The 15,466-nt window shown below is 53.8% G+C and overlaps 5 protein-coding genes across 5 annotated transcripts; 2 read left to right on the plus strand and 3 right to left on the minus strand.

Moving 5' to 3' along the window:
• Positions 1-332: 332 nt before the first annotated feature.
• GUITHDRAFT_162397 (hypothetical protein) lies at positions 333-2,377 on the plus strand (the record flags this gene model as incomplete). The annotated part of the gene is made up of 12 exons (XM_005835500.1): positions 333-402; positions 451-572; positions 618-1,010; positions 1,063-1,142; positions 1,194-1,242; positions 1,290-1,427; positions 1,480-1,550; positions 1,604-1,661; positions 1,713-1,817; positions 1,864-1,991; positions 2,049-2,109; positions 2,161-2,377. The coding sequence occupies 12 exons, from the start codon at positions 333-335 to the stop codon at positions 2,251-2,253; spliced, it is 1,368 nt and encodes a 455-aa protein (XP_005835557.1). The 3' UTR covers positions 2,254-2,377.
• GUITHDRAFT_136685 (hypothetical protein) lies at positions 2,374-3,492 on the minus strand (the record flags this gene model as incomplete). Its single annotated transcript, XM_005835501.1, has 1 exon — positions 2,374-3,492. One exon carries the CDS (start codon positions 3,490-3,492, stop codon positions 2,374-2,376), a length of 1,119 nt encoding a protein of 372 aa, XP_005835558.1.
• A 535-nt stretch (positions 3,493-4,027) lies between these two features.
• On the minus strand, positions 4,028-4,612 carry GUITHDRAFT_52238 (hypothetical protein; the record flags this gene model as incomplete). Its single annotated transcript, XM_005835502.1, has 1 exon — positions 4,028-4,612. A coding segment is annotated over one exon (585 nt), but the record flags the coding sequence as incomplete, so codon positions are not given.
• Positions 4,613-8,895: 4,283 nt separating this feature from the next.
• On the plus strand, positions 8,896-10,377 carry GUITHDRAFT_105725 (hypothetical protein; the record flags this gene model as incomplete). The annotated part of the gene is made up of 8 exons (XM_005835503.1): positions 8,896-9,492; positions 9,548-9,615; positions 9,663-9,723; positions 9,766-9,859; positions 9,908-10,037; positions 10,125-10,173; positions 10,220-10,270; positions 10,327-10,377. The coding sequence occupies 8 exons, from the start codon at positions 8,896-8,898 to the stop codon at positions 10,375-10,377; spliced, it is 1,101 nt and encodes a 366-aa protein (XP_005835560.1).
• Positions 10,378-10,735: 358 nt separating this feature from the next.
• GUITHDRAFT_162398 (hypothetical protein) lies at positions 10,736-13,024 on the minus strand (the record flags this gene model as incomplete). The annotated part of the gene is made up of 21 exons (XM_005835504.1): positions 12,971-13,024; positions 12,879-12,912; positions 12,767-12,827; positions 12,685-12,721; positions 12,563-12,634; positions 12,466-12,518; positions 12,357-12,419; positions 12,259-12,309; positions 12,142-12,212; positions 12,030-12,093; positions 11,917-11,971; positions 11,841-11,872; positions 11,737-11,793; positions 11,642-11,689; positions 11,560-11,593; positions 11,402-11,466; positions 11,320-11,356; positions 11,149-11,228; positions 11,028-11,102; positions 10,840-10,923; positions 10,736-10,795 (listed from the first exon to the last, which is right to left on the minus strand). The coding sequence occupies exons 1-21, from the start codon at positions 13,002-13,004 to the stop codon at positions 10,736-10,738; spliced, it is 1,167 nt and encodes a 388-aa protein (XP_005835561.1). The 5' UTR covers positions 13,005-13,024.
• Positions 13,025-15,466: the final 2,442 nt, after the last annotated feature.

Consider the following 15,466-nt stretch of genomic DNA (forward strand, 5'->3'; position numbering starts at 1 on the left):
AATGGAACCTCAAAGATTCGACTTTTGTAAAATCACTTTTTTAACTACTTGTTCTGCAGGTTTGTTTCGATTCCTTCGCCACCACATCATGCTATCTTCGATGAGCACGTTGAGGTTTCCTAAAACGGGGTCTTCAACAAAACGAGAAAGTTCAAAACCAGCAGAGACACATGCTGCTCAGAATACCCAGAGGTATTACGGTCTCTGCTTAACGAAATTCTTTCGGACTGAATTGTGCTTCCAGTCGAGCCCAGGAAAATAGGAGAGTCTTGGTTCAAAACTCACCGTCGTCAAATCAGATTCAACCCATCGAATGGATTCAGAAAATATCAATGACCACGGGATTGCCTTATTTTTTCAACGTGGTCACTGGGCAGAGTACCTGGCAGCTTCGCGTCGCAGGTAAGCGGAGGGTTTGGGCGTCATGGCGAGAAATGAGTCCTGCTCCAGGGAGTCAGGGCATGTATTATGATTATAACGCTCAGAGAGACTTAGCATACAACAGACCGTTGCAAATTGAATCTGGTATCGCCATGCCGTTCCAACCTTATCCCGTGATCCCTGCGGAGCAAGTGATTCCTCATGCGTGCATTGCGCAATGCTGACCCGACATGTAGGGGTATTACGTACATGCTCAACCCGTGAATGTCAAGAGTACGAATCACATTGGAAACCAGGAAGAACGAGTGCATGTGGAAGCTCCCAAACCGAAGGCGAATTCAGTATTGGCTGCTGACAGCATCCCGCTGGAAGTCAGGTCTCAGCATAATAACAAGACTACTTCCGAACAAAGAAACATTGCCAAGCAATCCGTCAATCCGAAACCAAGTGCAGAAATTCAGGGTTCACATTTCGTAAGTCCTGCTGCTGCTACCTTAGGAAACCACACCAAGGTTGTGCCAAAAAAGAATCCACCTAATGGAGCACCTGTGCCGAGCTACCAAACCCTTCAAATAGCGAAGGATGATTCCAAGAGCGTGCTTGCTATGCTTGAGGACGGCTCAACACAGGTTGGTCAACATTCTTGCCTGTAATCATATCGTACATGACTTCCCATTACAGTTTCCTGGTCGGAAGGGGATTTCCCAGCGCAGTGTTTTGGACCAGGCAGCTCCAAGCGCACAAGGAGAAAAGTTCACGTCGTAAGTGTTCCCTTTGAAAACCGCCATGTAGATTCATTCTGTGCCTTGCAGTCCCCAATCGGCTGAGTCGCGCGGGAATTGCAGAGCCTGTGGCAGGGAGGTGAACACTCCTGTGGCATAGTAGCTACAATCGACCGATGCCGGCAGGTACTTACCAGCCAAGCAAGAGTCTGTGAAGAAGGATCCTACTTTCACTCTGAGTGCCATGAAATATTGGTGGAAGCGATAGAAACTGCTAAGAGAGAGGCACGCGAGAAGACGATCGCACAGCTTCATGCCAACAAGGTTACAAAGCTCACCATCTCTGAATGAACAGAGATTGACTCAGTCAACTCAGGGCACTGACATGTCAAACTTCACTCGAACAATCCAACAGCCGATTCTAAACACTGACAATCGAAGAGACATGTACCTTCACATGTTTGATTGTTCAAGAAATGTTTGTTGAATGGATGCATCAGGCAATCGGAAGCATCTAAACCTCAAAGCCGTGGACCTTGCGGAATATGTGGAGAGCAGGTAAAGCTTCAGGCTTGTTGTTTGCTGCCATTAATATGACGGCTGCTACAGGTTCTGACCATTCATACGCGAGTGTGTGCGGAAGGGCAATACTACCATAAGGACTGCTACGGGACGGTGGAACCTCAGATTGTGGATACGCCCCAAGTGAAGCAGGTGAAGCCAACCTATCGTCTGCGATCCCTCCATGACTTGCGGCAAGGCTTCTTCCTCAAGCATCCCGAGAACATTGCGCGTGTCGAAGTCACTGGCATCACGCATTCCTGAAACGATCAAGGAGTCTCCTTCACCCCGGAAGGGTGGCCCACCCCTCGATGACTTCAATGATAGGTACATCTGACGATGTCATTCCAAGCTCTCTGATTCATGCTCTTCTGTAATCTGCAGCAATGAAATGGCGGCTCCTGTGCCTCAATCCCGTGGTTTCTGCCCTGTGTGCAACCAGGAGGTTTGCTTTGCTCGATTTTCAACTGCCACTTGCCTTGACTTCTCGCTCCAGGTCCTTACAAGCCAAGAAAGGACGATGGACGCAGAGCAGTTGTATTATCACCTCGACTGCTTCAACAACAAAACAGAGACAAGCGCTCAGTAGAGCACGAGTCCGACACCGTTGGACCCTCACGTTTGGAAAGTCAATCGACAAATGGAGCCCTTAAATACTTTTGGTGCAAGCACATCAACCTCGTAGACAGAATACATTTGTATTGTACTCTCAGACATATACTCTCCTATCATGCAGGTTGTCGAAAAACTTGAAAACACCTTCCATGGCCATGATCGCGACCCTATTCTGTTCTGAAGTACCAGAGCTAGTCAAGCAGATCGGATCGTCTTCCGTGAGTGGACGCACGCCTCTTCCGAATATGTCATCATCTTTTGACAAGATGGCTCCCAACGGTTTGTCACTTCTCACCCAGTTGCGGCATCGCCCAGCAAGAAAGGCTTTCAACTGCTCCTGTACATTGAAGGGATACCAAGTACCTGTGTGTGCCCCGTCGATCAGTGCAATGCCCGCACATCGTTCTATCATGGACTCTTGTCGGTGCTGGAGCAAAGTCAGAACACTCTTCCCGCCGAGACCATGGCCGATGAAGAAGATTTGTTTTGCACCCTCCTTCTGAATCACGTGGTCCCACGCACAGAGCACGTGCTCGCTAGAGGCCACGTCGTCCGGCATCGGATCGTTCTCGCATGAGGCTGGGTCCAGAAGGATAGCAGCCCACTTCCTTTCTCTGATGCGCTCCATGTAAGGAGCAACACTGCCTTCCTCCAGGCTGCCATTGATGCATGCCCTACGAGACCATTGGCCTGTACGTGCTGAACCTGATTTATGCACGATGACGACCATGACTTCGGCAGTCTCTAAGTCATCTGTGACTAGAACCTTTGGAATCATAGCGCCAACGCTCCTCTGTCTGTCTGAAAGCAAGAGACAAGCTCTTTCCGGCTTCAGCTCCTTCATCCCCTGCCGCAACAGCAGGTTGAGGACATATTCCCTGACAAAGCTTGCGAGCACCTCGTAGTGCTCTTCTCCCTGGAAAGTGAAGGGAGATCCATCGTCTACAGCAACAAGTCGAGTGGAGAAGAGAACACGAGGAAAGTCAGATGCGCTGTCAGGTGAAGGGTTTGAATTTGCATACGTCCTGTATTCGTACCCCAGGTCTTGCAGAGTCAACCGAACGAACTCCCCTGTCTTGGTGGGGCTCCCTCCTACTGGATGCTGAGAGAGAGCATAGAGATTTGCCATCTTCCTCCTTATCGCTCTCCTGTGAATCCACTCCTCCGCTGCCGCCAGGCATGAAGCTGCTGCTGCTGCCGCCGCCCACTGCATTTCGTACCTCTGATCCGTGAGTGTCAGGATAAAGTATCCGTGAGTATCCGTGAGTATCCGTGAATCATCCAGAGTAATGATGCCCGGCCCGCCGCGGCCGCGACCGTCGGACCGGGAGCCTGTCTCAGTACTCCGACAGGTCAGCGCCGCGGCGACCCGGGGCAGTCGGGCCGGGCCGTCAGAAGCCTCCGACCGTACACTGAGAGTCAAGTAACGGTTGAACTTTAGTAGGATCTCACTGTCCGACGGTCACACTCAGTCACGCACAGTCACGGTAACTAAGGTAACTTAGTAAGTTTACTGGCGCCGCTCTGCCCGGGTGGCAGACTAGGTTGAGACCTCAAATCTGTTCATGCACGCTCTCGAGCATGTTTTCTCTCATTATGAAGCTCAAGGCAAGCATGGAGGACGGCGGCCTTCGCTCCCTCGCCTCCTTGATGCAGCAGAGAGCCATCTTCTTGCAGAACTCGTCTCCCTGCCACTTGGCCAAGTTTCGCTCGCGATCCTCCTGCTCCTGCGCTGGACCCTCCAACGTCAGCACGTTGGACATGACAAGGCCCAGCGCGTAGACATCCGACTCCGCCGTCAGCTGCTCCCCTCGCAGCTTCTCTGGTGCTGTCCACTGCTGCATCGTTGCTAACTGCGTGGCTCCCGTGGACATGGCGAGAGCATCCGCCTCCTGAGACAGGCGGAAGTCAGCGAACTGAGCTGCCCCGCTGGGTGTCACGGAGATCTTGTGAGGATGGATGTCTCGATGGACAACTTGTCTCCAGTGCAAGTACGCCAGCCCCTCAGCCAGACCAGCAACGATGATGAAGCGGTGCTGGTCGAGCTTCTCCGAGCCTGACCGAGGGAGCGTTGACAGGTGGTGGGAGAGCGTGTGGTGGAATTCCGTCACTCGGGCATAGAAAGGATCGCCACCCTTGTCCAGGAGGATACATCCCAGGAGCTTGCATACGTTGGGGTGGTGCGTTCTAACGAGCATCCTGACTTCCTTCAGGTAGACTGTCTTCTTGTCGGGGTTGTCATGCAGCCCCTGGTAGTCGTTGGGCTCCTCCACCGCCACCTCCAGCCCGTTGTAGGTACCTTGAAAGAGCACTCCGTAGCTCCCTTGTCCGATAACGTGCTTGGGCCTCGGGCTTCTCCCTGGTAGCTTCTCGTACTCGAGCCCTTCCGCGCTGAGGGACCAGGCAGGATGACGCTCTGCTCGTTGCTCGGCAGTATCGCTGTGGGGCAGGCAGATCGCGTACTTCATCGCTCGGAGGGAGACCTCTCCGTCCTCTCTTCTGTTGGCTGGTAGCACTCCGAGCAAGGTCTCGTCCAGCTCATTCAGAGCTGCCAAGTCTGTTTCCTGCATTGCGCCAGTGCTCAGCCGTGCTATGAGAGTATTCGAACCATCCCTTCGTCGAAGCGCCATGGCGAGCTTCAAGATGGCAAGATACATCTCTGCGCTCTTTCCACTAGCTTCCTCTTGCCTCTCCACAGAGTCAGAGGAGCTCAAACTCGCCTGCTGCTGGTCGATGAGGAAGCTCGACGACTTCAAGGTCAGGAGCAGCTCAGCAAGAGCTGAGAAGGCGTCGACCTTTATTCCTCCATGCATGGCCCTGCGAGCCTGTTGTAGCAGCGGGGGCAACCAAGTCTCTGCGATTCCGACGAGGCCGAGGAGCTGCCGGTGCTGCGCAAGCTCAGCTCGTTTCTTCAGCATCTCGTCTAGGATGGAGTGAGTGGCTTTGAGGACCCTGTTGGCTGCCGTCTCTTCGTCAATCTCGATCTCTTCCTCGCCCCCCGAGTCTTCTGTCACCTCAACCTTCAGCTGCCACAGACTCAGTCAAACCAGCACACAAGGACATCATCTTTGTCTTCAATCACCTTCTTGGACGTATGCGCCTCTACATCTCCGAGGGGGGCGTCGACTTGTCGTTTTTCTCCCTTCCTCATATCTCCCACCATGTCTTCCCATCTGACAAAGTTTCCCCTTACTCCTGCCGTCCTCACTTGATCGAAACATTTTCCCAGCTCGTTCACCCACCCCTCGCTCAGATCCTCCCAGCTGGGCCTGTGCTCATCGTAGCTGACCATCCAGCCCGAGCTGCTCACCCAAGTGCTGAAGAGGTCGAAGTTGACCAGCTCCTGCCTCGCCTCCTCCCCAGCTCGTTTCAACCTCTGGATTCGGTACATCAAGTATCGCTCCAGGCACACGCTGCCGAACTCCGTCGTCCTCAGGAGAGCCACGTAACTCCGAGCCTTGATCGCCTCTTCCAGCACAGTGCCAGCAAACAGAACATTCCTTCCGCCTTGATACGAGCAACGGTCCGCAAAGTACTTCTCCATCCTCGAGATCGACTCCTCGAAAGGTTCGTCGGACGTGTAACTCAGCCCGACCCCGTTACGCCTCCAGCAGTCAACTTCATCTTCGACCTCCTCCTCCTCCTCCAAGGCCTCCTGGATCAGCGACGTGAACATGAAGTCAAGGGCTGCGACGCACAGCTTGCTGCTGCTCAGCTCCGGCACGTGAGCCTCTCTCCAGTCATCGAATGAGGATGAGGAGATCTTGAAGGACTGGAGATGCAAACTCACTCGCCGGACGAACTCGGGCCCGATGTCCTTGACAAAGGAGCGATACTCCTCGAGGATCGCCTTGGACTTGAACTTGGTCTGGGGGCTCCTAAGAAACGCCAGGAGGACGAGGGAACATATCTTCCACTGCTCAGCCATCTGCTGGATGTTTGACAGCAAGTTTGTCAGCAAGCCCTTCACATGCTGTCGGAACTCCTCCACCTGCCCACTACAATAGCCAGCAACGGTTACCCTGGCAGCTCTGCCATGAGCCTCGTCTCTGCCAGGGCCCACTTGCTTCTTGTCGGCGGCGTTGTCCGAGGTGGCCGACAGGACAGCCAGACTTCGGCAGATCTCACTGATCTGTCTGTCGCGCTCCCTGCTGCTGACGACGCAGAACTCTCCTGGAAGCATCTGCAAGTCTATGGTGACGGCTGTCTGAACTCCCTGAGAGTTTCTCGGGTCAGCACAGTGAAGGAGAGCGTCCCGGAGGTTCCTGTTGGTAGCGAATATCCCGTAGTCCTGCCTCATCAGGTTTTCGAAGAACTCAGATTCGTCCTGTGCTGTCTCGCCATTCCCACAGGTGAAGCAGATGCACATCCTTCTGGGTTTTATCGTCGCCGGCGGGTCCTCGATGTACAAGGGTTTGATCCCCTCGGCATCGCAGCAGTTTCTACAGGCATCGATCACGACGAGGAAAATCTGCCTGTCCGTCTTCTCGTCGCTGTGTCCTTCTACCTCGAACTCCTTGAGGAACTCAAACAATTTCTTCACTTCTAGCGTGTATTCCTGCACATCTCCCTCAGTCGACGGGATGGATGTGTTGCAGGGCGACAGAAAGTCGCTGTTGCCCTTGTGCAGCCTCCCGCCATGTCCGGCGAAGAAGACAAGGATCACGATAGGATGAAGACTCTTCAGCGCTCGCATGTTCTCACGCACAAACGAGACCATCTGCTGCCGTTCCTGAGGATTCTCCAGCACATTCGACCATGCTGTCGGTATCGATCTCAGCCTTTCACGCATCTCCATCGCATCCCTGACGGCATTCTGCAACGGGCCCCAAGGATGTTGGTAGTCGTTGGCTCCGATGCACAACCCCATCACCCTGGGCGATTCCAGGTAGAGAACTTCAAACCGATAGAGGTCATTCTGACTTGAATAGGCTCCTTCCCTTGGGTCCTCGTGCTTTGTGGTCAGCGTCAAGATGCTGCAAGCAAGCAACGTGAGCCAAAGTTTCAACGAGTACATGAGCCAAAGTTTCAACGAGTACATGAGCCAAAGTTCCAACGAGTACATGAGCCAAGTTCCAACGAGTACAGCTCCTCTACACACGATTCAACAAGAAAGCACGACAAAGGTGACGACATGCTCGAAAACTTTGACATGAATCAAACAATTTATCAGCGTTCTTTCAAATTTCTCACTGCAGATAGATGTGCAAAGCAAGCAGGCACGTATCAGGCACGCACCTGTTACGATGGGCGAACGCTTCGGTTGTTTGATGGCTTGCTCTCAGAGCATGCAATAACTTCTGAACTCGGTCCAGTTGCTCACAGTCGTTAGAGCCTGACAGACCATCCTTCCATACTATCTCCGCTCTCTTGCCCTCCTCCATGCCCAGGATATCTCGTCCCCTCTGGTAGCTCGTGATGGTTATCAAGCTCAAGTCCCCGTCACCCTCCAACGCTGCCGCCCCTTTACGTCGGCTCTCCCATCCTCCGCACGTCCTAAGATGCAGCAGGATCTTGTCATGGGGGTAGCCGTCCTTGCGAAAGCAGTAGAGACGTTGGAGGGGCGAGGAGCTGTTGGGATCAGAGCCTTGTATCTCGGCCAGGTCAATCAGCCCCGTCAGATGGATGGACTGTTCTGCGATCAGCATATCAAACTCTTTCCACAGGCAGTTGTCCTCATGGTTGGGAGCTTGCGAGTGATGGAGATGAGTGAGAGCCTGGCTCTCATGAAACCATTTCATCCATCCTCGTGACACCCTCTTGATGTAGCCCTCAAGTCCGATTTCCTGCGAGGAGGTTGAGCTCGACCTCCCTATGAAACCATCCCTATGAAACCATCCCTATGAAACCATCCCTATGAAACCATCCCTATGAAACCATCCCTATGAAACCATCCCTATGAAACCATCCCTATGAAACCATCTCTTACCATGCTGTGCAGGAGTCGTAGGTGGGCTCGGAGATCCTTTGGCTTCCCTCCTGCTCCTCTCCTGCTCCCTTCCTCTCCTACTACCCCCTCCTGCTCCTGCCCCTCTCCTCTCCTACTACCCCCTCCTGCTCCTGCCCCTCTCCTCTCCTACTACCCCCTCCTGCTCCTGATCCTCTCCTCTCCCCTGCTCTGATGCTCCTCTCCTCTGATGCTCCTCTCCTGCTCCTGCTCCTGCTCCTGCTCCTGCTCCTGCTCCTGCTCCTGCTCCTGCTCCTGCTCCTGCTCCTGCTCCTGCTCCTGCTCCTGCTCCTGCTCCTGCTCCTCCTCCTGCTCCTGCTCCTGCTCCTGCTCCTGCTCCTGCTCCTGCTCCTGCTCCTGTTGTGGTGAAGTATTGAGCTCCGTTCTCTGCTCCGTTCTGGCTCCGTTTCTCAGCGACCGAATGGTTGGCCCGCTCTTCAAGGGACCCCCAGGTCCGCCTCAGTACCTTTCTCCGTTATCCTGTCCGTTACAACCCTCTGCTTTAGGTGGGCCCGCGTTCCTGCAAACAAGAATGGTGGATCGGGGCGAGGAGGGATGAGCGAGGACGGCGGCTGATGGCGACTGGTGGTCCTTCATGCCCCTGCTGATCATGCCAGCAGCTTGATATTCTTGTCTGCTCCCTGCCCGCTGCCTTGAGAGTGCGTGAATATGCCCTGGGCATTCTTCAGGAGGAAACCTGTTTGCATTGATGTGCGGGACGAGCAGCGGAAGGAGCAGACGGAGCTGGCGGGTGCTATCCCAGTTCGCTCGTCAGAGCACACGGACGAGGCAGTAGCACAGGAGGAAAAGGAACCTGGTCTGTTCTCCCTGCTTCCCATGGATCTAGCGGACAAGGTCCTTGTGCTGCTAGACGGGCACGCTCTTGCTCGGGTCTGCTGCTGCAACACCCTCTTCGCGCAGCACATCCACTGCCAGCATCCGGCATGGCGAGTGCTGCAGCAAGAGAGGTACGCTGAGAGCGCTAACGACAGGCAGAGGTACCTTGAGGTCGCCAGGGATCGATGCAGTCTGTGCGGGCTGCCAGACGACGTCCAGAAGGAGCTTCAGGCCTCCAAGAAATATTTCTGCAGCACCTGCACCTTCAGACATGCTGATAGGATCCGGGAGATGGAGAAATTCGACAAGCATCTTCACAGGAAGGCCATCGAGCTTGACACGTCGATCCGAAGGCGGAATCTCAACCCCTTGCTGAAATCTGACACGCTCAAGGACCTGTTCGCAGCGAAGCCCCTGGCCCCACCCAAGGTATCTTCCCGCACAGATCTCTAGGCAGAGCATCTGACGTGTGGTGTGCAATCAGCTGCTCTTCTCAACCAAGTTTCATGGACACTCTTTGAGCCGATTCTTCAGTTCGACCTCGGGGATGAGGTGAATGAAAGAGTGGAAGCGAGGAGAACATTGAGACTTGTTCTCAGCAACACTCTCCTGATGATCGAGACGTACGACGGAGAACAACTGGGATCCTTCACCCGAGAGGTTCAGTGCCCCTTGAGGGTTCTCATCCCTGACGCTCCTCAGGCTTGGAAGAACATGGGGGAACGACCGTTCGGATCCGACAAGAGCTTCCTCTTCCGTTGCAGGCCCTCCTTCCAATGCTTCTCGGGGCAGCCAGGTACATGACAGGCGCTGAGGTTGGTGTCACTCATCGTCGCTCCTCCAGGGCATTCAGGGTATCAGTTCGCATGCAAGGATGGGATCGCCTGTGGGGGAAGCAACTGCTCTCGCCTATCCGGCATCTTCGTCGACTGCAGTCTAACCCGGGGTTCCTCCTTGCCCTCCATGCAGTTCAGGTATATCCTCTGTGATACTGTCCTGTATCCTCTGTGATACAGTCGGTGTCTTGGATGATACTGTCTCCGCGGTTTGAACCGATGCAGGAACCCCAACCTTGCTAGCACGCCTATGTTCGAGATCAAACACCTGGAGGTAGCTGGACTCTTGCTGCTTGCCGACTTCTCCTCATATTGGACAGGTCTGGAAAGTCTTCTCGGTGGAGGAGGAGCGGCTCTACGCAGACCTCTCGGTCAGCAGCGATGAAGTCTTTCTCCTCCTCCTCCTCCTTGACTTGCTCCCTCACAGGATGATGATGATCCTTTCGACCTCCTTGGTGCAGGCAAGCATGACTCTTGACACCATACTCGCTCACTCCCCTCCTCTCTCCCCGACGTGTCGTCGTTCTCGATCTCTGTTTATGTGCTCCATTCCTATCCTGCAACCATCCCCTGCTCGAGCCACCCTGAAGCTCCTTGCAGACTTGGCGAGGTTCAGGGGTCGGAAGAAAGACAGTGTGCTCAAGAACGGGGTAGGTTGCCATGCTGAATCTCTTCGACCTCAGAGCAGCGGCAGGTTGATCGCTTCATGCTCTCATTCGTCGGCCATGGCAGCGCTCTCAGCCAGGCGATGCACGTCAGGAACAACACATGAGGTGGGGGAGTGAGAGAGGGAGCAAGAGGGGGAGGCGTGTATTGACATGTGCAATAATCCATCATCATCGTCCTCCGTCGATCCCCAACAGCCTCATCTCTTGCTCTCGTTGCTCTTGCGCGATCTGACGAGACGTCACTTCCTTCTATTCAGCTCACCTTCACTCACCCGCAGATTCTTCGCCTCCTTCGCTGCTTCTCTTTCTTTCCTTTTGATCTCCTCCAGAAGAGCGAACTGCGGATGAGATCGCTCCTGTCCATGCCCGTCACTGCGACCTTGTTCCCGCTGCTCTCCCTCCCTCCCTCCCTCCCTCCCTCCCTCCCTCCCCTCTCTCTCTCGCTCTCCCTGCTCCTTACCTTCTCCGGGTTGCTGCAGCCTTGCAACTTCGCATTGATCCTCGTGGCCTCGGTCTTGAGCTGCTCCCCCTTGAGCTGCCTTCGTCGTCACTTTCCTCCTCTCCTCTCACTGCCTCTTCACCCGCTGCTTGTGCGCTGCCAAGTTGCCCTCGATGGCCTCGTAGACTCTCCCGACACTCTCAGCGCTCGATCCGATGGCGTCTGTTGGGTGACATCACCACGGACGCTAGGAGGGGGAAGAGAGAGAGGGAAGGAGAAGGGGAAGGCAGGGAGGGGGGGCAGATTTTCCGACCTTTCAGGAACATATCGAACGCGGCCTCCATCTTGGCCTGCACTGGAGTGACAACATGGACGAAGAGAAAGGGGAGATGGACCTTAGCGCAGGTGTGCCGTAGGGCACAAAGAGCGATTTCGGAAGGATGGAGGATGAGGAGAATGTCTGCAAACAAGTCCTAAGGGTCAGACATCGAGACAGGACGGGAGCAAAGGTCCGATGGCAGGAGGTCAGGGCCAGCACAGGATGAAGGGGCACCTGATTTCATCCAGTCTCGCAGCAGCTTGGTAGCCTGGTAGCACAAAGGATCAATGATAGAGAGTTTCGGTTTTCTCGCTACCTTCTCCTCGATCTTGGATTTCACATCGTCCGCTAGCTTCATCGAGTCCTTGACGAACGTCCGGTCAGCTCGAGCTCGCAATGTCGCTAGCTCACCGATCGCTTTGTCCACATCTCAAGGAATCCCCTCAACGGCCTGAACGGATGGTGAACCTGTAAAGAGTTGGTCACAGCAAGTGGAGAGAGTCCGGCGCTTTCACCATCAGGTGGTACTTGAGGACCTGGAGGAGAACTGCAAGCAGGGTCACGCGGACGCCAGGGAAACGGAACATGTACCTTGCTCAAGACGGAGGAGGTGCTCTATGGGAATGTTTCCATGGTCCGCAAAGGCCTGTTTGCGATAAAAACCACATCACGAGGGTTCGATGCAAGAGTTCTATTCCACCCACAGGAGCATCGAAGGAGAACTCCCTGGAGTTCTCGTTGAGTACAACTTTCTGAGCGTTGATATATCTGACAGGAGAGCATGTCACGTTTGAAACCCTCCCAGAGCAGCTGGACCTGCTAGGGTAGTGTTCAACCTTACAGGCCACCCACAGGACAGTGAACATAATGTCTTTCGGATGATAATCCTGCACTCCCTGTCACTCCTGCAGCCCTGCTCCTGCCAGCTCGTACCATAGCCGAGCAGTACAAGTAGAATCGTTTGTAGAAGGTGATGGCTGTTGTCTACACAACAACATCACATTCAACGTTGGCTCGAAAACTCCTCCAACCTCCACGTTGGCCGGCAGCTTGAGCTTGTTGCTGAGCGAGAAGACCCCCTCAAGGTAGTAGTCCTACCGTTCCTGTCAATCCCAAAGTCGCAAAGACGACAAACTTCACCTGAATGATCTGCTCCTCTTGCAGGGTGATACAATCTACTTGCACACCGCTCTCTGCACCTGACGTCAACCCCTCCCCTCTCCTCTTCCCTCCGAACCTTCGCACTCTGTCCTCGCTTTCTTCCCCGGGGACGGCCCCAGCACCACATCAGGCTGCTGCTCTTCACTGCCTGCAGAAAGGAAGAGTCTCAAAGAGCGCGTAAGCACTTGGAACCCTCACCGGCTCTCCTCAGCTTGTTAGTCCATTCGTTCACATCCTGATACAGCATGTCACCCTCCGATCACACCATGGGCACTGGTACCGCGCATGCTGTCTCGTTCGCCTCGGCCCGGAGCTCCGCCAGTCGCTCCTGCGTGAATATCCTGGAAGCGGATTCAATGCCATTATACCCTTAAGAGGAGCAGGTCAAGTACCAGTATCGCTGGTGTGTAGTCCCCTCGAAGACAGCTGCTCAAGCAACATTCATCACTCCTCCATGGCTACCATCGCACACTCGTCCACTCACCGATGGTCAAGCCATCCCCCTGCTCCTCTGTCATTGCTGTCCCCGGATCTGCTTCAAGTCAATCAGGGCAGGGAGCTTGTGTGACCGCAAAGAATCGAACGAGGAGGTGGGATGCACTTAGAGAAAACATGTTCGGCATGCAAACAGTAGTCACTTTTTCCTCTTTGTAACTATCAAGATCTCAGCGGTAACATTTCCATTTCTCTCATACACCAACTCAGAACTCCTCTTGTCTGGAAAGAATTGCTTCCCAATCCGACTTTCTTTCATGTTGTCTTCAGGCTGCACGTTCTCGTGCATTGAAGATCCATTCCCTCCCTCACTTCTTCCTTTCTCCTTGTAACCATCCCTGCATCGCCGTCTTGTTCCCCTGCCACCAACATGGGCAGGTAAGCACTGCGGGATGGAGTGGGAGGATGGTACGAGGCGGGGGCGAGAGCAACATGGGAACGGTGGGGTACTTGATAGTCATTGGAAGGGGTAGTAGCGGATTTTGAAAGGCCTTCGCGCGGTTTTCCGGCTTCGATGGTGTATCGGGAGGAGGAGGAGGAGGAGAAGCAGGAGGAGGGGGAGGAGGGGGAGGAGGAGGAGGTGGTGGTGGTGGAGGAGGAGGTCAAGGAAGAGGAGGAGGAGCAGTTGGTGAAGGAGGAGAGAAGGAGCAGGAGGAGGGGGAGGAGGGGGAGGGGGAGGAGGAGGATTTCGAGAAGGAGGAGCAGCAGCAGCAGCAGGAGCAGCAGCAGGAGCAGCAGGAGCAGCAGGAGCAGGAGCAGGAGCAGGAGCAGGAGCAGGAGCAGGAGCAGGAGCAGGAGCAGCAGGAGCAGGAGCAGGAGATAGCAATGGAGACAATGCTGAAGCTAATGGAGATGATAACGACGACGATGCGAATCACGGTGTTCGAAAGGATTGAGATGATAAGGATTTATCATTACCAGATATTGGTGATGGCGATGAAATCATGATGGGGTTGGTGATGATGTGATGGGGATGATATTGGTGCAGAGCATGATGGAGATGATGGTAGAAAGGACTGAAACAATGTTCTTGATGATGCTGCTGCTTCTGATGGTGGCGGTGTTTGGTAGTGGCGATGATGACAACGACGACGTACGGCAGCGACGACAAAGAAGGAGATGGAGATGCTCATGAAGAACATCTTAATTGTGGAAATGATCGAATCAGTATCTGAATTTGTGAAATCTTCATGCAAATGAAAATGATGTCAATGATGATTGTTGTTGATGATGACGGGAATGCTTGTAATATGGAAATGTTGATGATACTGGAGTTACAAACGATGATTCTGAAGAGGTAGAAGATCATGACAACGATGTTGCGAGATAAAAGGCTTTTCACGAACCAGGACTTGTAGGTCAATGAATAAGTGACTAACAATAATTCATGCAGCGACCTTTACTTTTGGGCATTTTTTCAGAGAGCACGAGAGAATAGAAAAAACAAAATATCGTGTGTAACTCTTATGGTCTCCTGTATTGATTTTAAAGTGAGATCTTTGCAAGAAGAGAAATGTTCATGCTCGTCAAGGACAAGGAACAACCTGAATCGGTTGTCCATCAACATGGATATGATGTAAGTTATGATTTCCTTTCCCTGGCACTTTGTTTCTGCACAAGGGCGTCGATCACCCATACCAACTCTTCACGAGCCTCATGCAAGACATCGCATTACATGCCTCTCCTTCAGCTCAAACAGCATCATTATCCTTTTTCGTGTGAAAGATCTGTTCTCTCCTCCAATGCACTGATGATGACAATCGTGATATCAAAAATCATATACGCTCGTTGTTGAGTTCTCTTGTTAAACTTTCTCACGCACACAATCGCTCCTCCTCTTCCGCTGCCCCGTCCTTTACCTCCTTCTCCTGCATCGCCTCGCATCTCTCCTCTTTCATCGTCTTTCGCCTTCCCTCTCATCTCTCTCTCCTCCTGATCTGCCTCCTCCATCCCATCCCTTCCCTTCCCTTCCCTTCCCTCCCCTTCCCTTCCCTTCCCTTCCCTTCCCTCCCCTTCCCTTCCCTTCCCTTCCCTTCCCTTCCCTGCCCTCCCCTTCCCCTGCCCTGCCCTGCCCTGCCCTGCCCTGCCCTGCCCTGCCCTTCTCTTCCCCTCCCTTCCTTTCCCTGCCCTGCCCTGCCCTTCCCTTCCCTTCGCTTCGCTTTCCATTTCTCATCCTCCCCTGGCCGCATGGGAGGGTACCTGCCGTCGAGAACGAGGATCCCCGACTGTATCGATGACGCTCTGAAGACCAGCTTCGTTCAGCATCGACCGAATCGTACGAGTAAGGTTGTCATGCGCCGTGCAGTAGTGGATTTACTGGCAGAAGGTAAAAAGTGCCTCAAGCAAAACAAAGCAGCAACAAGCTAAACCTCCAGGCACACAGCGCACAGCGAGAAGCTGCACAATCACACACAAAACACAAGCCCGAAAAGAACCAGCACTGCGAACCGTACAGAACCACACGTGACTGACAGTGGTCAGTCGA

Source organism: Guillardia theta (genome assembly GCF_000315625.1).
Source record: "Guillardia theta CCMP2712 unplaced genomic scaffold GUITHscaffold_21, whole genome shotgun sequence".
In the NCBI taxonomy this organism is placed as follows: domain Eukaryota; class Cryptophyceae; order Pyrenomonadales; family Geminigeraceae; genus Guillardia; species Guillardia theta.